Genomic DNA, 25,303 nt, shown 5'->3' on the forward strand with positions numbered 1-25,303 from the left:
CTTATAAACAGAAAAATACGGTAATAACAAAAAAAAAAATTAAAAAAGTATACAAATCAGAATGGAATGGACTTCTGACTGAGCAGCAGTAAACCTATGTTATCATTGGCTAAGCAGCAAGCTGCTTTAATAAATGTGTGTTGATGCCATGGAAGCATGTATGTGTACAGGGGGTTATGTCAGAAATAATCAACTCCAGGTGTCTCAGAGCAGGTCTTTTAGCAGGATTCAATACTTCCTAACAGTTTGTGCTGAGTGTGACCTATTTTGTTGTCATAACCATGCAGTCTTTAACACAACAGTGGACAAAAGTGGACCTTCTGGTATACAATATGAAAGTGGCCATGGCTTCAGAATCTCAGGGGGGCCATGATCCTTAAAGATGCAATGGACCTGTTTTTGAGATGTGTAAGGAGGATGTGATAAAGTATTGGTGTTGTGCTAAATGCAGACCTTTCTCCAAAGGGTGAATGCTGCCTTTGGTCTTACAGTATCAGAAGTGGGAAATGTCCATTTCCCTACCCCACATTTTGTCCTTGTGGCACAAACACCAAGAGACCGTTTTTGTATTGCCACACGAAATATCAGGTGAGGCAAATGACTGGCAGCTCAATCCTGTGCATGTGTGTGCGTGCGTGTGCTCAAAAGTATGCCCTGTTGAGTTCAATGGTACTTACTCTCAGGTGAGCATATATAGGATTGTAGTCTTCAGTACAAAAGGGCATGTGGCAGTGCTGAGCTAATATTATGCTTGGGCTGCTGAAAATAAGCACTTCAGAAAAGTGCTTCAGAATTGGCAAAAAAAAAAAAAAATAGACTAACCTTCCCTCACCCCACTGCAAAAACAACCCCACCCTCCTGTATACCACTTACCGGTATATCGAAACAATCATGGAAATGCATGATACAGAGAAATCTATTAGCATGCACATTCCTCCTTGATGTTTTATTATTCTGCATGCACCAAATTCAGTGCCATTCCACAGACTAGCTAGAATAAAAGGAATGTATAAGCACTGGCCTCTCTTAGCCTTCTTTTGAACAGCGTCAAAGGGTATCCCGTAAAATATGCCAATATTAAGAAACAGCACTACATAAACTGAACCACTTGGGCCTCAATGTATTGTAAATGTTGATCCCGTTGATAAAGCTGGTGGGAAACTATAGAAACCTCTGAAAGATCTCATGATCTCGAAAGGCTGACCCAAGTTTTATATTTGTTCCTTCCTATCAGTGGCAAGAAACCATTGCTATTACTCATCGAGTAACCGTCTAGTAAATTAGGGCAAGTGTTGCTCACTGCTGAAAACAAGAACTAGGAATGGGGAGAAATTTAATCCCCTTTTGCATTTAAAAGTGAACTTAATTCACCTGCACTTGTCAAAACAGTACATTAACAAAACAAAACAAAAACAACCATCCTTCAAAATCTATACTTCTCTGAATTTTACAATGCAGTTCACCACCTAGTATGGGTCCATCTGCCCTATGTTTGGTTTTTGGACAGGGACTTCCACGGGGTCCCCTCTAACAGGGTACCCTGAATACACAACTGATACAATATTGGGTGATATACCACTTCATCCCATGCTTGAAGACTAGGATTCCACCCAATGCCTTAAACATTTGTGACATTTTGCTATGGGAAAGGCAAAACATTTGTTTACAGGTAAATTCCTTCCTGGCTTCAAATATGGCAACCATTAGCAACCATTGCAAGGTCAGGAGGTACAAAAAAACCCCTTTGGTTAAACCAATAAGACCTAGCTAAAGGGAAAACGACACTAAGCAGAACCTGAAAATGAATATAGATTTTAGAAGCATGGTAAGAATTGGCCTGAAATGGAAACAGAATGATAAAAAGAAGTGGGTAGGAAGGTTTTGCTCTTCAGCCAACCGCACTGTGGAAGCCACACACAGCCAGCCTTTTAAGCCTTACTGCCAGGCTGGGCTGTAATGGAGTCTTAGCCAGCGAAGCACCACCCTCCAAGCGGGACCTCTGGTTGGCCTATTCACATTTTCTCTCTTTGGCGGGAAGACTGCACCTCAATACCACCGGCCAAGGGGAATTCCCCAGCAGCAACCAGCAGGCAAGCATGCTCTAGATCTCAGGAATGAAGGTGGAGCACAAGGGTTCTGCACCTGTTCCACCCCGAAGTTGCAGAAAGAGGCCACTCCTTTGCTACAAAGGTATCTTTCTGAACTTTGTCTGTGCAGAATCCTGTAGGAACTGGATCCTAGCACCCCTTACCAGTTTTTGCTTCATAGGAGGATGCTGAGCCAACCTACTCCTATCTGAGTTTTTATGGGTACAATGATAATCAAGGACCATAGGATTAAGTGTAAGGTTTGCAAGCTTCACAGACCAGTCTTTCACAGGACTGTGCACTGTCAATTAGGCAAGTTTCCTTTCACTGTACATAAGCCTCTTGGTGCCTTGGGGATCAGGCAGGATATAAATCTAACACACTAGGTAATACGTAATGATTAGTGGTATCCCAACCACATTGTCATGATTGTTGTACAGAAGCATTGTAATTGGGCCACCCAGCAGCCTTGCAGGCCTAAGCATCCATTAATTACACCTGCCCGATTTAATTTCAGATATATTCTGCATTAGTCCAATAGATATTGCTGTAAAACTTTTTCACTTTAAGAGTTTGTGCCTTGCCACTGTAGCAAGGGGTGCCAATTCAAATAAAATATGGTGGGCAGTGCACGCGTCTTTTTCACGAGTCAGGTGCAGGTGGTTATCTCATTGCAAACTCAAGAGTGTTCATTTATTTCCAGGAGTCAGATGCCATTATGCACTTAGTACATAGTTTCAAGCTACAGGAAGTGGAGGGGTTAAACTCAGCATTACCAAAGCCTGCCACTATAATACAGTACAAAGGTGCTACAGCTAAAGTGCAGTAAAGGATGCTGTGATCAAGTCTGTTCAAACTATATTATACAAGCAATTCTGAGGCTGGAAAACCCCTCTCTGATGGTGGAAATAAGGCAGCGAAATAATGCGTTTTGTGAAATAACTCAAACCCAAACTCACAGTGGTAATGTGAAATTTCTTTTCTTCCCACAGCCACTGAACTATGAAAAAAAGAAATCCTATACTCTTAATATAGAAGGAGCAAATACCCACCTCGATTTCCGCTTCTCACACTTAGGACCTTTTAAAGATGTAACTATGTTGAAGATCATTGTTGGGGACGTGGATGAGCCTCCATTGTTCACTTTGCCTTCCTATGTCATGGATGTTTACGAAAACGCCGAGATTGGGACTGCGGTGGGCACAGTTACAGCGCAAGACCCAGACAGCGCAAACAATGTAGTAAGGTATGCTAGTATATTCATAGATCTTGAGTTAAGTACGAATAGTATGGGGTGGAGGTGGGGAAACCGTGAGCTGGGAAATTTGTAGTCTTCATAAAGCTGTACTATGGAAAACTTCCTTGATCCCTTATTAAAAATGAGAAGTGTTGGAGCTTACATATTTTTATTATTGAAGCATGGTAGGTCAAATATAATCGCAATTTCTTCAAGAAAGTAAAGTTGGGTAAAAATTAATGTCCTTTGAAATGTCCCACATATATGCTAACAATAGAAAGGGTTATTGAAACTCAGAGACTTGTTGCAACTTACCTGCTTAATATTAGAGACCAGCAGGAGCTGGAACAAAATTTAGGGCATCAGCCTGCCAGACATGCTCTTCTGTATTCCAACTCACCCACCCACCCACAATGTTCTGTTTTCATTTTCTAGCTAAATCTCAACAGGATCGCTCCTCATTGGGCTATTTTGGGGGAGGGGGCTGTTGATTGGTTGATGGTACTTTGGAAAACCTTGGCATTGCCCCAAAGATGCTTTTACTTATCTGTTGTTTCTCAGTGCCTCTGGCTGGCTTCAATCCTACTGACTCTCGCCACCAGAGTTTGCTTTGGAGTGATACAACTTTGTTAGCAGGGGTGCCAACTTGAATGAAATATTGGAGGGCCCAGGTAAGGCCCGCCCCGTATAACCGATCACAAAATGTGGCACATGAACAACTTTTGAATGTCAAGGCCCATTATCTTTGGGAGGGCTGGCCCCTTCTCAAATATTTTATTGGAGGAGGCCGAAGGGACCTCAGCCCCCTAGGAGTTGGCTGCTATGTTTGGTATCAAAACTACTAATCAAGTTGAGAAAGGAATAATAGTTTACTGGTAGAGCACATGCTGAATCTTTGGTATCTTACATTAAAAGGATCTCAGGAGGAATTGGGATGACACCTGCTTGGGACCTTTCTAGACTACTCATAGTCAGAATAAAGGTAAAAGTTAAAGGACCCCTGGATGGTTAAGTCCAGGCAAAGGTGACCATGGTGTGAGGCACTCATCTCATTTTTCAGGCCGAGGGAGCTGACGTTTGTCCACAGACAGCTTTCTGGGTCATGTGGCCAGCATAACCAAATTGCTTCTGGTGCAATAGAATACTGTGATGGACGCCAGAGCACACAGAAACGCCATTTACCTTCCCACCGCAGCAGTACCTATTTATCTACTTGCACTGTACTTGGCTAGGTGGATCAAAATTTTGATTCTATAAGGCAGCTTCATCTCTTCATATAGACTCCTACAAAGGGAGAACTAGGCATTTTTGTCCGTTCCATATGGCATATATACCTGGGCTGAAACCAAATGCATCATTTTGCTTACTGTCAAATAATGCATCACTTTATACTTATTTTTAAATGGTAATAGATTTTCTATTGAGTACTGCGGTGACACAAAATTTGTAAAGTTGTTCACTTATAAGTATTAGGCAAAACATTTTATGATGGGTTTATTGGCATTAAAAGGTAAAGGTAAAGGGACCCCCAACCATTAGGTCCAGTCGTGACCGACTCTGAGGTTGCGGCGCTCATCTCTCTTTATTGGCCGAGGGAGCCGGTGTACAGCTTCCGGGTCATGTGGCCAGCATGACTAAGCCGCTTCTGGCGAACCAGAGCAGCGCACGGAAACACCATTTACCTTCCCCCCCGGAGCAGTACCTATTTATCTACTTGCACTTTGAGGTGCTTTCGAACTGCTAGGTTGGCAGGAGCAGAGACCGAGCAACAGGAGCTCACCCCGTCACGGGGATTCAAACTACCGACCTTCTGATTGGCAAGTCCTAGGCTCTGTGGTTTAACCCACAGCGCCACCCGCATCCAATATTATTGGCATTAGGAGCATACAAAGAAAGCTCTCGAGAAGCCGAATGCCTGCCATTATGATGAATGGAGAGAGGTCATATATATTGTAAGATCCCACATGTATAGAAAGATGTTCAAAGCACTGACACATTGTGTTTATGTGCCCAATGCCAGACATAGATATGGGGGTTTTCCTTCACTGTAATGGAGTCTTAGCTGTAATTTTTACTTTTCTCCCATATGAGTTAATGGCACTGCTTACTGATATGGAGGAGACAGAACATAAACTTGTGAATCCAGAGGCATTGGTGATGTGGGAGTTAAAACTATTCCTTGTCTCTGGTGACCCAAGTGTCCTGCAGAAGAGCAACTTCCGCCTCCCCACAAAATCCACACTTTTCCCCACCATCAGTCCCTTTTTCAATGGGAGAGCATGTGCTTAATGGTTAAAAAAGGTAGGTTGGTTGTGTGCAACAGCTTGGACTTTTGTAAACAATCAGACAAATATGCAATATTCAAAGATTCATTCTGCACAACTTATAATAACAGAGTTTAAGACAAGGCATGAGCTTGAAGCCCCAAACCATGAAAGCATGCCAGTGTTGCAGGGATGTTATGATGGAGTTGCATAATGATGCAAATGTTTTAAGATTAGGGTTTTAAGTCTCCAAATCTGAATCAACTTTCTTTCCCTAAAATGAAAATTGCATTGCTTCTTCCGGCTTAGGTGAAAGATTAAACCTAGCATTATGTCTTTAGTGTGCTAGTAGGTTTGCTTGTTTGTTCTGGATCCTAGGGGAAGTGGGAGGGATTTTTCTTTTTTAAAAAAATAAAGATTGTGTAGCTGTCTCAAAACAATTGAATGTTGAGGGTAAACAAACGCTCCAAATAAGCGAATTTGGAGGGTAAACAAACCAAGCTAAGATTACAGTAAACCCTTTTAGCAAAAGGTATGCAAATCTGTAATGGATATATGCTGCAGTAACCTAATCCTTTTATTATGAAAAGGTTGGAAATTATTTTCTGGTTTTCTTTAACAGTGTGGGAAAGTATTGTTAGATACGTTTCTAACTTTTAATGGTGTTTGTGTGTGTAGATAGATGATAGATAGATAGATAGATGATAGATAGATAGACAGATAGATGATAGATAGATAGATATTAATTAAAACATATATATATGGTTTTATCAACATAGCTGAAGGATTAGCATGAAATTTTACAGGATCCCATTTTTAAGATTCTAAGACACATTTTCACGCACTGAAAGTCAGAAATATTTGCTGTCTAACAATACCCCGCTTTTACCTATTGTCAAGTTACAACATAGCCAATAGTTCCTGTCATTCTCTTATTACACTTGGAATGTGTAAAACCCTCCCAAGAAGTATGGCTAGTATTATTGACATTGATGTTGCCAGAATTCATTATTATTTGGTCTGGAACACAAATCTCCAGCTCTTAAAGCTTGGCTGCATTCTGAATCAGCTCCTGAGAGGTGTGTTCTGGTTTTGAATGTTAGCTGAGCTTCTGGGCATGCACAGGTCATCAAGGAACCAAAGGATCCACGATTTTCAAGGGCACCTGAGTGTTCAGTGGGTTTGACTGGATACTATGGGAGCTACATGTCCAGCAGTTCCTTGCATCTAGGATTTTTTCATGAGCTTGTTCCCTGCTGCAAGCCAGGATGGGACATGAGGTTGGGAGGCTGGGACAATGCACCTGTGCCCATGGAGCCAATCTGCCATCCCTGCAAGTATGTTTGCACTGCTCCAATTTTGTACATTGCAGGAGGAGGAGAAAACCAAGCAATTTTTACCTGGGGCAAGTGAGATTGCTCATATTAGATGAGCTTACCTTTGATTTTACCTGAGGGGGATTAATCTGTCGCTAGTAACTGAAACAATTTTAGCTTATTTTAAAATAGGATGTTCTGCATGAGAAGGAACATCCAAATTTGCATCAAATGTCATTTTCAGATTATTATTTTTAGTGACAGCCTTAAGGATGCAAAGAACAATTTTACTGGTGTTTTTGGAAGTCTTTTTGCCCTTCTTTGGAATTGTAATATGTTTGCTTCAGAAAACACCACCAAATTTCCATATCATTTTTCCGTAGGGAAATTGCTCATAGTAGCTAATTGCAACATAGTATTGACATAGTATCAACATAGTATTGACATAGTATCAACATAGTATTGACAGCGGGGGCGCTTTGGGTAAAACCTCAGTGCCTAGGGCTTGCCGATCGTATGGTCGGCGGTTCGAATCCCCGCGGCGGGGTGAACTCCCGTCTTTCGGTCCCAGCTCCTGCCCACCTAGCAGTTCGAAAGCACCCTTAAGTGCAAGTAGATAAATAGGTACCGCTTTATAGCGGGAAGGTAAACGGCGTTTCTGTGTGCTGCGCTGCTGCTGGCTCGCCAGAGCAGCTTCGTCACGCTGGCCACGTGACCTGGAAGTGTCTCCGGACAGCGCTGGCCCCTGGCCTCTTAAGTGAAATGGGCGCACAACCCTAGAGCCGGACACGACTGGCCCGTATGGGCAGGGGTACCTTTACCTTTACCTATTGACAAACTAACATTTTTACCCCCAGTTATTATAGCCATTTTTCGTGCCGTGTGCTGGGTTCTACTTTTGAGTAAACTACTTGATTCTGGAGTTTATCTGCCTGCCTTACAAGGAAACTGGATCTCTTAACTTTCCTAATATATACAAAAATTTAATTCTGATTTTTGTTAGTAATTATATGCTATGATTTCCCCCCAAAGAAGACACACACACACACACTCACACACACAACCCGTTGTATCCAATGTGAGCCATGCTCAGGGTACACCTTTTCAAATTAGTGAAAGAGACTAACTTAGGTCAATTAATTTCACTGTATCTTTTCTGAGTAAAATTTTGTTGGATACAACCCAGAGTTAATTGACCAATCGCTTGTGAGGAAAATGAAGGGCTCCTTAATGAATAAATGGAAATTGTGACCTCAATTTTGTAAAGTTTACAGAGTTAGGTGCCCTTGGACTGCTGGACTTTTCACTTTGATATAGACAAAGAGATGATAAGTTAAAATGCAATTAACTTATCTGAAGGTATGCTAGCTATTCCACTCTAATTGTCTTTCGTTCAGCTTTCCTCTCCTTTCTTTTTCCTCCTTTTATACTTGCTTTCTTGGATTTCAGTATTATAATTCATCAAATTTTAGTTATGAGTTCAACAGAGCATACAATGTCAGCTTCCATGTCATTAGATACGCTGGTGCTTGTTAAGATAAAGGGGATTTTAAAAAGAGTTATTTTTAAAATCTACCACTAGTGCTAGGAAATTTTCTTTAGTTTCTCATTCTGCATGCTGGTTTTATTATACCGACTGCTTTTCACCTGACAAAAATCATGTATGAGTACATCAGCATGCTTTCCAGCTCTTTCTTCTGACTCTGTTGGTTTGCACTTAGTAATTTTTTTGAAATATTTTTTCCTCTATGGTAAAACTTTGGCAGTTCTTGGCCAGAGTCTTTTCACAGTCATGTATAGTTTAGGCACAAAGCCCCAAGTTCTTACATTTATATATTAGAAGGGATACTATGTTGTAGCACTTGTCTCTGTTTATCTTGTTGTGGAACTATTTCCATATGTATTTTTAGCCATGCAAGGGGCCATCAAAAATGTCCTCTGTGTTGAAAATATGAGGTTCAACTCATATTATGGACTGTCAAGGTTATCTGGGAAAGAACTTTGGCCTTTAGAGAGTTGAGCCAGTGATGAGAGTGGAGATGGAGTGCTTTGGACTAGACAGAACATTGTTCAGGCTTCCTACCAACCTTGGTGGCCTGAAGATATTTTGGATGTTGGGTGTTATGGTTCAAAATATCTGGAGGGTATTTGGTTGTGGGAGGCTGATTTAAAGCAGTGTTATATTGGGAGAGGGCATAGCACATGATGTGCAATCTTAAAGTTCTAGTTGCAATCTCTGACACCTCCACTTACAAGGATCTTGCACAGCAGAGGTGGGAAGAAGACTTTGGATAGCTAGGACTTGAAACGCTGTTGTCACTTATAAGTAGACTCCATTGAGCTAGGTGGACTGAGAGTCAAACAGTGGGAGGCTACTTTGTATGTTCAAGGCTGAAAGTTTATGAAAAAGATGACTCTGGTGCCTCATTTGATATGTTTTATCCATCCTAATGGCTCTCATTAGCTATGAGATGCAAATTCCATGAGCTCTGTGTCATATCAGTATCAAGCTGTGCTCTGTATCTGATTACAGTGCTGGCTGGAAGCCACTTGGCTTCTGACGAGAGAGCTATTGAAGGATGACACTAATCCAACAAACAATTAATGAACATTTCTCGTAATCCACTTTGTGTGCCCTGGTTGTTTTATTAGGACATTTCTGAAGCAGATACTCATAAGAGTTCAGCAATACATTTTGTATCCTTAATTTTATTGCCCCATGGAATGCTGTTTGATTGTTTCCCTTTGGATTAGGTTTGGAATGGGTTTACCTTGGAATGGGTTTACGTGGGGCTACCTTTGAAGGTGACCCGGAAACTGCAATTAATCCAGAATGCGGCAGCTAGACTGGTGACTGGGAGTGGCCACCTGGACCACATAACACCAGTCCTGAGATATCTGCATTGGCTCCCGGTACATTTCCAAGCACAATTCAAAGTGTTGGTGCTGACCTTTAAAGCCCTAAACGGCCTCAGTCCTGTATACCTGAAGGAGCATCTTCACCCCCATCGTTCAGCCCAGACACTGAGATCCAGCGCCGAGGGCCTTCTGGCGGTTCCCTCATTGCGAGAAGTGAAGTTACAGGGAACCAGGCAGAGGCTCTTCTTGGTAGTGGCGCCCTCCCTGTGGAACACCCTCCCATCAGATGTCAAGGAAATAAGCAGCTATCCTATTTTTAAAAGACATCTGAAGGCAGCCCTGTTTAGGGAAGTTTTCAATGTTTAATACTGTATTGTTTGTAACACTCAATTGGGAGCCGCCCAGATGGCTGGGGAAACTCAGCCAGATGGGTGGGGTAATAATAATAATAATAATAATAATAATAATAATAATAATAATAATTTGTTGTTGTTGTTGTTGTTGTTAAGACAGTGCTGTAACAATCCTCAGGGTCAATTGCTCATTTTTAAGGCTACACCTTAAAAACCATAGAAATTAGAAATAACAGAATTGTAGAGTTGGAAGGGACCAGGGGGGTCACCGAGTCCAATTCCCTGCAATGCATGAATCCTTTGCCCAGTGTGGGCTTGAACCCACAACCCTGAGATTAAGACTCTCATGATCTTCATACCTTCAAAACTCCACAGCCCAATCCTGTAGTGATGTCTAACCACTGGAACCACCTTCTTCAACCAGGTGCCTTCCATATTCTTTGAACTATGGCCTTTGTAATCCCTGACCCTTGACCATTATGGCTGGAGTTGTTGAGAGTTGTCTGAAACTTTTGGAGAGCACCAGGTTTGAAAAGCTTGCACTATAACATTAAACATATATCATGTTCCCTCTCTTTGATTGTGTTCTGGCTTGATAGAATAGTTCAGATTTGCAGTGAAGTGTGCCGATCCTCTGACCAATAAATGCTGCTGATACATGTTGCTCTTGATGTTACTGAAACATTATTTTACCTTCCCCTCCTTGAAATTCTTACAGATGATTTATCTGAGTGGAACTCTCCCAATTTGCTACAGGTGACATCTAGTGGCATCTCTGTATATTGTGTGGTTTTGCTTGAGCCGAATCTTAATTTTGAGGAAATTTACTTGCCTGGAAAGGAATTATGATATGTTACATATTGACGTTTGTGTTCTATGCTGCAAATCACCCGGTGGTCTTTTGACAAATTGTGGCATTTGAGTTTTCTAAATAAATAAGTACATAGTAGGATGACCAGCATAACATGATTTTCCTTTGAATTGGAAGAAGCTTTGTGAAAATCTGGATATTCACATGGAAGACTTTTCATCTTCTTCAAGTTAATTAAAAATGTTTCATGCGCAAACAGGAATTGACACCTATTAAATTAGGAGGAAAGCCATATGAGTTGCTTAGGATACAATATTTAACATGGGTTGTGACCTCAGTTCAAAGAAAAGTAGTTGTACTTATGTTTCATTAAAATTGATGGGATTTCAGTCTGACCAACTTTCTCTGGTTTGAGGTCATCCAGTCTTTATACCAGAGTTCTTCACTGAACTCTTGAGGATAAACTCACTGAATAACATCTTTGAAACTTTCTAATTTTCAATTGTTCAGCCATCTTGAATAGATGTATCATGAATTAGTACCAATTTGCCTTTTGAATTTTGAATATACCACTTATCACCTGTGTTTACTCTCTCTTTTCTTTTTGTGTTGGGTTAATGGTGAAGAGAGGGGGTTAGGATTTCACAGGCTATCACAACAGGCCACAAGGGTTCTTCAGCCATGAGAAGGTTGGAAGCCACTGCTTTACCCCATAGATGGAAGTGCCTCTGTTGGATGTTAAATATACATCGACAGCAAAACACTCTCACACAGGAACCATTACCTTGAGCAACTATTTAAAGGGAATGTTCCCTCTAGTCATAATGTTGCCTTCACTTGTTATATCTGGAACAGGAAGTCTTCAGAGGGGCTTTGATCTGGTTTTACGTCAGACTTTAAAGGCCACTTGGTATAGTCAGAATAACAATTACTAGAAGTAAATGCAAACGAATGGATCATTTGCCACCACCCACCCCTGCAAGAGTTTAATATATTCATATGAAATTCCTTTTGTTGTTTAGATCAGGCAACATTTGAACAAAATTTCAGCTGTTTTTCACAAGTTCTTAACAGAGAGGGCCAGCCCCACTATTGGAAATACTACTGCCTCAGTCAGACAGCTGGTTTTTGATGTAATAAAAGGACAGATTATTTTTAGTTATTTAATATATTTTTATTTATTTCTTTATCCTCAGAGAGAGGTAGCTTTGAAATTTTCAGCCTTAAGCACAGTGTGCCTTGGCTTGGGGGGGGGGCTATGGGGAATTGCTGTTCTGCCTCGGGGTCCAGCAATGTTAACAGCCAGGATTTCAACAAGTCAGCAACACAAATATATTTTGAATGCTCTTCGAGCGCAGAAGATTTGGGAGTTACACCTTCACATGAATGTAAAAGGTGCAACACATATAGGATATAAATTGAATAAATAAATACATCAAATATCTTCACTTGGTGCTACAACAGTTTCTAGAAGATATTCTATATATTTTTGGGGGTGGTTATTGAGAAAGCATACCTTTTAATGGGAGATGACTGGAAATTAAACTTGAGTATTTTCTATCCAATGGCATTGATCCTCTCCATTGTAATGCTGTTCATTAACCATTGCTGTGACTGATGAGTGATAGAGAGCCTCAAGTGATCTTGGCATTTTGCAGACTGCATTAGGAATTATACTACATGGCTTGCTTAGCAGCTAAATGCTAGTAAACAGAGAGAAGATTTCAACAAGCTTCACTCTTCTGTTCCTTTTCCTTTTCCCTTTTTAATGCACCTGCTTTATTTCCGGGCAATGTGGAGTGCATGTCCCAGATTAAAGCAACCTTGCACAATTTTTAAAAAGTGTTTTCTGTGCACTTTGAAGTGTTCATTTTATGAGGAGTTAGTGGAGCATGGCACAGAGCCTTATTGCTGCCTCTGGCTTTCCACTTTGTCTAATTGTTGTGCAGTATTACATAGTATGAAGTGATATATTGTGGTGCTTGAGATACTTGCTCCTGCAGGCACTGTAGAAGTGCCCATTTTCCACCCACATTTGTTTTAGCAGGTAGCACTGATGGACTTTAACACTTAGTTCACCGAAGTTTGCTTGTAACCAGTGTGGTGTAACACATTGTGTGGTGTAACACATTGTAACCAGTGTGGTATAGTGGTTAAGAGCGGTGGACTCGTAATCTGGTGAACCTGGTTTGATTCCCTGCTCCTCCACATGCAGCTGCTGGGAGACCTTGGCCTAGTCACACTTCTCTGAAGTCTCTCAGCCTCACTCACCTCACAGAGTGTTTGTTATGGGGGAGGAAGGGAAAAGGAGATTGTTTGCTGCTTTGAGACTCCTAAGGGTAGTGATAAAGCGGGATATCAAATCCAAACTCCTTCTTCCTTCCTTCCTTCCTTCTTCTTCTATCTCACCATGATCGATTAATATATTGTGTGCTTCCTTCAATTTGCAACATTCTACCCCACTTTTCTTAAAGCCATGCCCATAAACATAACCTGTTGTGGAGCTATGGATGCAAGAACATAAGAATAGCCTGTTGGATCAGGCCCTAGATCTAGTCTAGTATCCTGTTCTCACAGTGGCCAACAAGATGCCTGTGGGAAACCAAGAAGCAGAACATGAGCACAAAAGCACTCACCCCTCCTGTGGTTTCCAGCAATTGGTACTGGGAAGCGTTGCTGACTCCAATTGTGGAGGCCTAGCATGGCTACATCATGGCTATTAGCCATTGAGATAGCCCTCTCCTCCATGAATTTAGCTAATCCTCATTCAAAGCCATCCAAGTTGGTGACCATCACTGTCTCCTGGGGAAATGAGTCCCATAGTTTGACTATGCACTGCATGAAGAAGTACTGTCCCAAATCTTCCAACATTCAGCCTCATTGGACAGATGAAGGGACAGTATTATACCATTAGAAGTATTCTTGATTCTTAACTGCTGGGGTCATCAAGTACAGGGACCAGGTTTAGATCCCAACCCATTAGGTTCCCTAAGTGTATCATTCTTCTTCTGGTGCTGGACAGCTACTCTTACAGATAGGGATCTAGGTCCTACAGAATGGGTGAGAGTGCCTAGTTTGCCTCTGTATCCAGGGCACACAAAGATGGGCTATATCTCAGTGGTATTCTTGTAGGATACAAACACTTTCCTGCCTATCACATGGTTGCTTTGCTAGCTCATACTAAATTTCACTTGAGAACATAAACAGCCAACATGGCCAGTCGCCACAAAAAGTTTTACCTTATGTGGCTGGAAAATTGTAGAAAGAGAAAAACAGGGGGAAATTCTTGTAAATTCAAGGAGTGGAACTCAATGTTGCTGATTTCTGCTTACCAGATGGAATGATCTCCCCTCGCCTATCCCCATGTGCTGTTCTGGAGGTTCTCCTGACCTTCTAGAGACTGTGTGGGGAGGTGAGATGGTTAGCCCCGGTTGTGTTAGCAGGACTCATTGCTCTGGCTTCCACTAGTGCAAGAGTTTAGTTGAATCTGCCCCATAGCTCACCTATGCATATACAACATTTCAGTTCTCTGCACCAGTCTTCCCCAATCTGGTGCCCTCCAGATGTTTGGGACTACAACTCCCATCAGATCTAGCCAGCGTGGTCAAATGGGTTAGTTGGGACAGATGGGAATTTTAGTTCAAAGCATCTGAAAGGCACTAGGCTAGGGAAAGCTGCTATATGTGATAACTTGTTGTTGAATGTGTGACCTGACTTCATTGTAAAGTGTTGCTCCTGGGTTGGTTTGAAGACTTATAACACTACATGATGACTTCTTCACAAAGTGTTATTGCAGTCATTATACTGTTACCATGTGAACCAGCCTTCATGCTGTTACATTTATTTGCATTTCTTAACCTTGGACAGGAAGTAATGAGCTAAAAAAATACATTTTTCAATCAACCAAATAAAAATAAACTAAATTTGTTGAGATTAAATGTCGCTTAAATCCAGTCAAATTCAGAAACGAAGGCTGTTGTAGTGTGTGTGTGTGTGTGTGTGTTTTCCAGCTCTAATCGTCTTCTCTGACTTCATCTGTAGAAGGGTAGTTTGCCAGCCCCTGTTCTGCCTTGTGTTCATCTCACATTGCAGTCTTTCTTTTTCATAGTCTCTGTAAAGATACAATTTCATTGTGGCATGGAACATTACTGGCTCGCCTGCAGAGTGTGAGGCTGAGTTTATGTCCAGTTTGCAGCATTCCATAGCTTTTTAGGAGCTACTTGGGCTTTCCAATTCATCTTTGGGATACCAGGCTACACGAAGAAGAATGTGGATGCTGCTATGTTATTGAACCTTCTAAATGACTTTCAAGAATATAGACTGTGTCTATCTGTTAAGAAAGTCTGCCAAGCAAGCCCTGAGTATTTGGATATTCCAATGTATTCAAGTTATTTGAACACCGAGGGCAATGTTCATGGAAGAAAACACCTATAGCATTGGAAGCATTTTGTTTTTTAAGCATTGGTTTTAAAGAAATTGATCGAAGGATAACATTGCCTCTGTTGCCAGTTCTTTTTATATTCATTGTTTAAATGTTAATAGTATTTATATATTGTCTTAACTTGGAGGTTGATGAATTCCTTCTAGTAAAGCAGTCCTCCCTTGCTGCTGTCCAGATGTTTTGAACCACAACTCCCATCAACCCCAGCATGGCTGTTCTGGGTTGGGGTGATGGGAGTTGTAGTCTAAAACTTATGGAGTGTGTCAGTTGGGGAAGGCTGCAGTAAAGTCATTAATTGAGGGCTTTTATTGGTAGTGCTGTGGTCTAAACCACAGAGCCTAGGACTTGCTGATCAGAAGGTGGGCAGTTCAAATCCCCACGACTGGGTGAGCTCCCGTTGCTCGGTCCCTGCTCCTGCCAACCTAGCAGTTCAAAAGCACGTCAAAGTGCAAGTAGATAAATAGGTACTGCTCCAGCGGGAAGGTAAACGGCGTTTCCGTGCACTGCTCTGGTTCACCAGAAGCGGCTTAGTCATGCTGGCCACATGACCCGGAAGCTGTACACCGGCTCCCTTGGCCAATAAAGCAAGATGAGCGCCGCAACCCCAGAGTCGTCCGCGACTGGACCTAATGGTCAGGGGTCCCTTTACCTTTACTTTTATTATTGTAGAGTTAGGGCTGAGCAGTGGAGTGGCCAAATTTTCTACCAATGCTGAACTTTTTCAGAGTCATTGAAGTAAAAAGAGACTGTGAAAAACTCCAAAAGGACCTTTCCAAACTGACTGAATAGGTGGAAGAATGGCAAACACAATTCAGTCTAAGCCAGCGTAAAGTGATGCATGTAAGGGGGAAAATCTGAATTTCACATACATGCCATGGGGTCTGAACAGGCAGTGACTGACCAGGAATGAGACCTTGGGGTCATAACAGATAGCTCAGTGAAGATGTTGATCCAGTGTACAGCAGCTGTGAAAAAGGCAAATTCCATGCTGTGGAATTATTCAGGAAGGAACTGAAAATAAAACAGCAGCTTGTATGGTGACAGCTGTGCGGATGCTTTTAGCCAAGAGATGGAAGGATGACAAAATCCCTAACAGAGAAGAGTGGCTGCTCAAATTGATGGATTATGCCAAATTGGCAAAAATGACTGGAAGGATCAGAAACCAGGAAGATAAAAAAAAAACACTTTAATAAGGAATGGGGAAATTTATAATTTACCTTGGAGAACACTATAAACAATTAAAAACATTAGCAGGACTGTAATAACATGGAAACATGTCACCTCTGACTCACCTTTTCTCTCAACTACAAAAGTCTCAAATGCTTGTATTTTTCTTCAAGTACAAGCCTTGGTCATTCTGGAGTATTTTTTAAAAAAAATAATCAAGGACAATATAAGATGCAGTGGAAAGAGATTAACAATGGAAAACGTGGAGGGAAGTTCAAGGATATGAGTATCCTATATTTTTGTGGTGCTGATTTATGTCTGAATGTAAACACTAAATGTAAAATCAAATTAAAAAAAATAATTTAAAAGAGAAAGATAATAAAACAGCCAATACTCTACTGCCTATACACAAATCTATGGTGCAACCATATTTGGAATACTGTGCGCCGTTCTGATCACATCATCTCAAAAAGGAGATTATTGGGTTGAAGAAGGTTCAGAAAAGGGCAACCAGAATGACCAAGGCTTGTACTTGAAGAAAAATACAAGCATTTGAGACTTTTGTAGTTGAGAGAAAAGGTGAGTCAGAGGTGACATGATAGAAGTTTATAAGACCATGCCTGGCACGGAGAAAGTAGAGACAAGTTTTTTTCCTCCTTCTCTCATTCCATTTGAACTTACAGTATTTTTCCATGTATAAGACTAGGTTTTTTCCCTTTAAAATAATGTCCACAATTCGGGGGTGTCTTATACATGGGGGCCATTTCCCTCCATTTTCTTAAATCAGAGTCCCCAAAATAGGAGGCATCTTATACATGGGGGCGTCTTATAGACGGAAAAATACGGTATGTACATTTGATGAAACTGGACGTTGGAAGGTTCAGGATAGATGAAAGACAGTACTTTTCCCGCAAAGTCCATGTTGTTGTTTAGTAGTTTAGTCGTGTCTGACTCTTCGTGACCCCATGGACCAGAGCACGCCAGGCACTTCTGTCTTCCACTGCCTCCCGCAATTTAGTCAAATTCATGCTGGTAGCTTTGAGAACACTATCCAACCATCTCGTCCTCTGTTGTCCCCTTCTCCTTGTGCCCTCCATCTTTCACAACATCAGGGTCTTTTCCAGGGAGTCTTCTCTTCTCATGAGGTGGCCAAAGTATTGGAGCCTCAGCTTCACGATCTGTCCTTCCAGTGAGCACTCAGGGCTGATTTCCTTCAGAATGGAGAGGTTTGATCTTCTTGCAGTCCATGGGACTCTCAAGAATCTCCTCCCGCACCATAATTCAAAAGCATCTATTCTTCGGCGATCAGCCTTCTTTATGGTCCAGCTCTCACTTCCATACATCACTACTGGGGAAACCATAGCTTTAACTATATGGACCTTTGTTGGCAAGGTGATGTCTCTGCTTTGCAAGGTGATGTGTCTGCTATAAAACTTGCTTCCACAGGAGGCAGTGATGGGCACCAACGTGGATGATTTTAAAAGAGGATTAGAAAAATTCATGAAGGATATGTCTATCAACAGCTACTATCTACACAACCATGCTGCACCTCCACTGTTAAAGACAGTATACTTTTGAATGCCAGTTGCTGACAATCACAGGTGGGCAGAATGCCCACAGGTATCTGATTGGCCACTGTGAGAACAGGATGCTGGACCAGATATAGGCCATTGGCTCAATTCAGAAAGCTCCTCTTAAGCTCTTATGCTGTTATAGTCCCTATCCACTTTCCCCTGCATGACTGTTCAGAAATAATTGAGGAGTGTAGAAAATAGTTCCAACAAAAGACAATGCACAATGACTCATGAAACTGTGGGTATCAGTGAAGCCACACTTCTGGAAAATAAACGCCTCCCTTAATTTTCAATCAAGATTCATAAGCTGGTCCGCAGGCCGTCAGAAGGCTGTAATTGCTTCAATTGTTAATGGTGACCTTCAGCGAAGTAGACTTGGAAAGACGTTGCTTGTCAGTTTCTCTTTATCTTCTTCCTCATTGTGTTTGTTTCTTCTCTCCACTTCAAGGCCTTCACTTTCAGTGGAAGGGAGAATGGCAGCAGCAGAGGAGAGTTGAAGGGAGAGCTGTTCTCTGTTTTGGGACTATTGTGATGCTCCCTTGATTGGCCATCCCTGATCCTGTTGTCACTTTTGTGGAAATGCAACTCATTTCTGCTTTCATGATTTATAAGAAAAGCACATCCTGTATTATATACAGTGGTACCTCGGGTTAATATAATTTATAATAACAATAATAATTTATTATTTATACCCCGCCCATCTGGCTGAGTTTCCCCAGCCACTCTGGGCAGCTTCCAATCAAGTGTTAAAAACAATACAGCATTAAATATTAAAAACTTCCCTAAACAGGGCTGCCTTCAGATGTCTTTTCAAGAGAAGATAGCTGCTTATTTCCTTCACATCTGAAGAGAGGGCGTTCCACAGGGCAGGCACCACTACCGAGAAGGCCCTCTGTCTGGTTCCCTGTAACCTCACTTTTTGCAATGAGGGAACTGCCATAAGGCCCTCAGTGCTGGATCTCAGTGTCCGGGCTGAACGATGGGGGTGGAGACACTCCTTCAGGTATACAGGACCGAGGCCATTTAGGGCTTTAAATGTCAGCACCAACACTTTGAATTGTGCTCGGAAACGTACTGGGAGCCAATGCAGATCTCTCAGGACCGGTGTTATGTGGTCCCAGCGGCCATTCCCAGTCACCAGTCTAGCTGCCGCATTCTGGATTAATTTCAGTTTCAGGGTCACCTTCAAAGGTAGTCCCACGTAGAGCGCATTAAGAACTTAATTCGTTCTGGAGGTCCATTCTTAACCTGAAACTGTTCTTAACCTGAGGTGCCACTTTAGCTAATGAGGCCTCCCGCTGCTGCCGCGCCTTTGTCGTGTGATTTCTGTTCTCTTCCTGAAGCAAAGTTCTTAACCCGAGGTACTATTTCTGAGTTAGCAGGGTCTGTAACCTGAAGCGTCTGTAACCCAAGGTACCACTGTATAACATGGGAGCCATCGTGGAAAGTGGGAACCAATAATCTGCAACACCATAGGCGCTGGGTTGCTGCCAAGATTGAAGGAGCCCAGCATGCACATGTAAAATCGAATGCATCTCCCGATGCTGCACAGGCTGGTGAAGCCTTCTGCTAGGCCGTGCTGGTCCCTGCAGCATCAGGAGACACAGTGGAGACTGGTGCACATGGCACAAGGTTGCACCAACCTGCAGAGCATCTCCTGACTCTGCCACAGCCATGGGAAGGCCCAATGGGGCCCACTGCAAACCACAGAAAAAATTGTTTGGGGGGGATTTGCCCCTCCTCCCCACCAAGATGCAAACCCTGAGCTTTTAGCCAATGTAGTGTTAAGTAACCATTCTATCAGCGCAAGGATTTGCATTTCCTATCCCATCAGTGGATTCAAGGTGATTTTCAGAGACCACAGAACTAAAGACAAAAGTTTGATCTATAAAAACAGATAATGCAGTAAAAACACACACGAATCTCCCCACATTCCCATCACATATGAAGGAAGGTGCCTCTAAGGTCGCAACCCTGCCAGCAAAGTGGGGAAACAGCCCTACTAATTTTGGAAAGCTGTGGCAGCGTTCAATGCTACTTCAGAAGAACTTCAGGAATAGCCTTCTGAATCCCAACTGGATGCTGCTTTCAATGGAGATTTGGACCAAATTTGATCCCACTTCTGCTCATTGATTTGCAATCTCAGGTCCTCCTCACAAATCTGCCATAAGTCACAAGACTACCATAGGCCCACTAATTAATTGCTTATAGATGAGTGAGGCTGCAGCTTTGAGTTCTGCCTTGGGATGAACACAATATCACATTTTTGTGGATAATTTACAACTTTTGGTTCTAGATTCTCTGTTTAATGGTCTGCTATGATGTCCTGTTGCTGTTTTGCCTTGGTTTCCTCTTTAAAAAGTTAACAGCTTTAAAATGAAGTTCTTTGTCTGCCCTTCTGGCAATCTAGCCTTTCTTTCTTATTTTACTTTGCCTTGAAATCTTCCAACGTCTGTCCTTCTGCCCACATGGGTAACCTTTGGGGTTGCATTTGATTCTCCATTCTCTTCTGAACTTTTTTTTTTATGGCTACAGCAAAGTCTTGTGTATTTCAGCTTTTAAGCATCTCCAAAATCTGTCATTTTTGATTCTGCTATGAAGACTTTACTTAATGCTGTGTTCATTTCTCACCTTGATGACCGCAGCTTCCAGTTTTTCATGTTTGTCCGCTTATATCTATTCTACATGTTGTTTGTTCTATTTGTTATTGTTTTCCTCTCTCTGACCGTGTGCCACCTTTGTTAGTCATCATCAATTTATAAACCACATTTTCCACACGTACATCTGTGCTCAAAGCAGCTCACATAAAAAGTCTAAATTCTCTAGTGCAAACGTGATTACGTAATAAAAAGTATATCACTACAATGTCACAGACACACATATAAGCATAAAAATGAAAGAAACTATAAACTTCACAAATGTGCCAAGTAAAATATACAGTGACTTTGCATCCAAAAGTAGCTCCAAGACTGATAGCATTAGGACATAGAAACACCCTCCATTTTTATGCCTCAACTTAAAGTCTCCTCAGAGTTCTTCTGTGAAAGATCTCAGGGCTGGAAGGTGAGGCAAAGTCAACAGAAACAGCCATTCCCAGATGACAAACAAAAAATTATATATGTCTCACACACCCCGTCCTCCCTTCCCTCTTTCTTTGACTTAGAGGCAACAATCCAATATACAATATGCTTATTTGCACCTCCCTTTTAACCACAGAGCATAGGACTTGCCGATCAAGTAGGTTGGCGGTTCAAATCCCCGCGACGGGGTGAGCTCCCGTTGCTCGGTCCCTGCTCCTGCCAACCAAGCAGTTCGAAAGCACGTCAAAGTGCAAGTAGATAAATAGGTACCACTCCAGCGGGAAGGTAAATGGCGTTTCCGTGCACTGCTCTGGTTCACCAGAAGCGGCTTAGTCATGCTGGCCACATGACCTGGAAGCCATATGCCGGATACCTCGGCCAATAAAGCGAGATGAGTGCCGCAACCCCAGAGTCGGCCACGACTGGACCTAATGGTCAAGGGTCCCTTTACCTTAATAATAATAATAATAATAATAATAATAATAATAATAATAATGTGGGAATGCAAACATTGGTTTCCTTGGGCAGGTTCTTGATTCCAGAAGTGATGTGTTTAAATCTGCTTTATACTAAATTAAGCCATAGAGAAAGCAAACTGGGAGTTGTCTATTTGCAGCAGTTTGTCATCAAAGGTTGCAGACAACCTTTCCCAACCTCATCCATTAGATTGGAGATCACTTAACAAACAAAGGTGCCAAGGATTGGTGGAAGTTCTGCATGCCAAGCATGTACTCTGCAACTGAGCTATGGGCCCTTACAGAGTGCAGATGTCAATGGATAAGCAATTAGCTCACTGCTAAATGTTCTAACATTTATATATATATTTAAGGGTAACTTTTGATTTTTGTTTTATTTGTCCTTCCTAGATATTTCATTGACTACAAAGCAGAAGAAGACAGGTATTTCACAATTGATGCAAACACTGGGACCATTAAAACAGCTAAGGTCTTCGACAGAGAAGAAACCCCTTGGTACAACATAACAGTCACGGCTTCTGAAATTGGTAGGTAACTATTTTGTGTGTGTCCCCAAACTCCACCTCTCTTCTCCTCTTCTCCTCTCTCTTCTCCTCCAACCTCATAACATTAGTGTCTCACATCAAATGTAACTCATCTGTAGAAAGGACTCTGTGAACTGAAATGTGTCTATGTGTTTTTGTTACCCAAGAAAATCTTCATAAAAACAATTTAAAAATATAACCTCCATATAGTGCTCGCATGCAACAAGGAAGGATTGCTTAGTGATGATGGTGATGGCGTGGAAATGGATGTGATTCAAACAACCCTTAGCGTTTGATCAACATTACGCTTACCATGTTTCTAGCCTCCATTACTGCTACCATAGAATTTGAAGCAGCATATATTGTAGTCTCCCATCAGACTCCCATCACTGATCAGACCCAGATCTTAGCTTCAGCAATATAGCTGTATCATTTGCCCTCAGACCATGCTCCAGGGCATTTCCCCCCCCCCAGACAGTTTGGAGCACCTGTAGTCTGTTGTGGTCAACTTATGACAATGGTTAGAACAATTTTTTTTCTGGTCAACATGTAATTGCTAACAGAAGCAGCAGCCCCACATCTCTTTCTCACACTAAGCAGAGCAGAACCGATCGCACCTTAGGAGTTTCCCTACCTCCATAAGCATCAGGCAATGAAATAGAGTGGGTATAGCAACATACTTAAGGTGCTGATAGCGCATGTGACTCATAGCTGTCAACGTTTTCCTTTTTTAAGGGAAATTCCCTTATTCCGAATAGGATTCCTCGCAAGAAAAGGGAAAAGTTGACAGCTATGATGTGACTGGAATATGTTTGTTTGTTTGTTTTACTGCATGTTATAAGGGAAAGATGTGGACTTCCTACATTCAGAAGTCACCCTGGAGCAAACAACCATAGCTACTATATGTTATTTTCTCACAAAAACAAGTTGTGGAAGAGAATAGCTAGACTGAGGCAGACATGGCTCCCCAAATACAGCTTAGAAATTGGATCTGGGCAGATGCATGATCAGCAAGCTGCTTAGACTTTATCAATCAGAAAGTTAGCACCTCAACATCAACTTCTTCCATATTTCCATATCAATTTGCATTTTTTAAACAAAGTACTCATGAAAATGTAACTTCTTGTGTTATATTAATGAATATATGCCTTTATTTGGCCACTTTGCCTCAACGTATGCATTTTTGCACACGTTCATTGGCTGGAGAACTGCATGTTGAAATTCTGAGAAGTTTGAATTTCATAGAAAGGCTGTGTTTCAGTCCACATATTGGTTTTAAAACTGCAAATCAGGTAGAATGTCCTTTAGATGTGAATTCAATTGAATTTCTGGCCCTATCCCTGGTCCAACTTCATTATCTCCAAATGTTGTTGGACTTCAACTCCCATGAGCCCCAGCCAGCATGATCAATCATCAGGTATGATAGGTGTATCCCAAAATCTATGGAGGGCACCCAGTTGGAAAAGTTTGCTCTAACCACTTCGCATTTCAATAACAGTTTTGAAGCTTTCAGCACACTTCATGTCCATTGTTGATCAGGGTGAGTAAACAAATCAATATCTAAATGGTGTTCTTCCCTCCTGAGTTTATGAAGTCTGAGCCAGAGACTTACACTTTTAGCTCTCACATAGCTCTGTATTGGAACTGCCATTACGATGAAGTATATGACATTTGAAAGTATCCTCACTGAACTAAAGATTAAGCCCCGTGTACTATTTTTGGAGGCCTTTACTAATAACCTATGAAATTAAATGTCAAAAAGCTCCTTAAAATTTTTATAAGGCCACTTAGTAATCAGAGTAAGTAATATACGGATGTAGAAAATAAATGGCCTGAGATCGGCTTTGTTCCCAGACGGTAACTGAGAGTGAAATCCTATACCCATTTATGTTTAAGTCTCATTGGCCTCAATCGGACTTTCTTCTGAGTAGATGCTCTACATTTCTCTGCTCAATATTTTCTACATAAACTCTCTGTTTCTTTCACTTTTCTATGAAAAGGACTTAGGTGGTTACCAGATTTTTTTTCAAGGAATCCAGGGACGCTTATTCTTTTACCCTTGGGCTGGACATATTCTTTTAACCTTGGGCTAGAAATACTAGGAAACAACGTAGGATCTAGATCAGGACAGCAGATTCAGTGGAATGCTGGACTCAGATGGGCGAAAACTAGGGGGGAGACCAATGTGACCCCCGCAGAGGGGGAAAGGGAGCACAATCAAAAACAGCGAAACAGCAAAATGATGCTTAAAAATATCTTTATCTAATAACCCACCTTGACAGAAGACCTTTAGTCTTGCGCCTCTGAGGAAAGCTACCATCAGCCAAAATTTGTTGGGCATGATGTTGTTTTATTAAGACTGTTAATCTCTGATAAGCATATTTTATCAGAACCATTTGGAACACATTTCTTGTTCTTTTGCTTACTTTGGAAAAATCCTCACCAGTTTAAAAAAAAGGGGGGGGAAGAGTGATAAATAAAGAGAACTGAGCATTTCTGCATCTACTAGTATGATGGCTCCAGGAGAGAACATTTTCAGATGTGCTTCTCTTTATTCTTTTATATCCCATACTCCCCACTCCTATAATGTTTACTTAGTAGTTAAGTCCCATTGTTTTCATTAGGGTTTACTCCTGGGTATGTGACTCCAGTAGCCCTTAATCACCAAGTAAGTGGGGGGGGGATTGCTAAAAAAATGGTGGGCCTTCCCTGTTTAACCCACATACCCTCCAACATTTCTCCAATGAAAGTAGAGACATCCTATATAATAATAATACTATTATTTATACCCCGCCCATCTGACAGGGTGGCCCCAGCCACTCTGGGCAGTTTCCAACATAAAAACACAATTAAACTTTAAAAAGCCCCTGTACAGGGCTGCCTTCAGATGTCTTCTAAAGGCTGAATCACCTTGGCTTGGGGGTCACTTAACTCCATACCCTCCAACATTTCTCCAATGAAAATAGCGACGTCCTAAGGAAAAGCGGGATATTCTGGGATCAAATCAGAAACTGGGATGGCTTCTGTAAATCTAGGACTGTCCCCGGAAAATAGGGACACTTGGAAGGTCTTAACCCATAATTTATCCTTTTTTGGTTCACTACTACCAGACAA

General features: G+C 41.7%; 1 protein-coding gene across 6 annotated transcripts in view; it reads left to right on the forward strand.

The window, feature by feature from the left end:
• The window catches only part of CDH18 (cadherin 18), a 625,894-nt gene that overhangs the window by 576,036 nt on the left and 24,555 nt on the right, over positions 1-25,303 (forward strand). For all 6 annotated transcript variants that reach the window (XM_053397117.1, XM_053397113.1, XM_053397118.1 and 3 more), the window contains 2 exons: positions 3,080-3,333; positions 22,056-22,192. In XM_053397117.1, the coding sequence (XP_053253092.1) occupies positions 3,080-3,333; positions 22,056-22,192 (391 nt within the window). The remainder of the gene's footprint in view (positions 1-3,079; positions 3,334-22,055; positions 22,193-25,303) is intronic.

The sequence above is a fragment of the Podarcis raffonei genome, chromosome 7 (assembly GCF_027172205.1).
Source record: "Podarcis raffonei isolate rPodRaf1 chromosome 7, rPodRaf1.pri, whole genome shotgun sequence".
Taxonomy (NCBI): domain Eukaryota; kingdom Metazoa; phylum Chordata; class Lepidosauria; order Squamata; family Lacertidae; genus Podarcis; species Podarcis raffonei.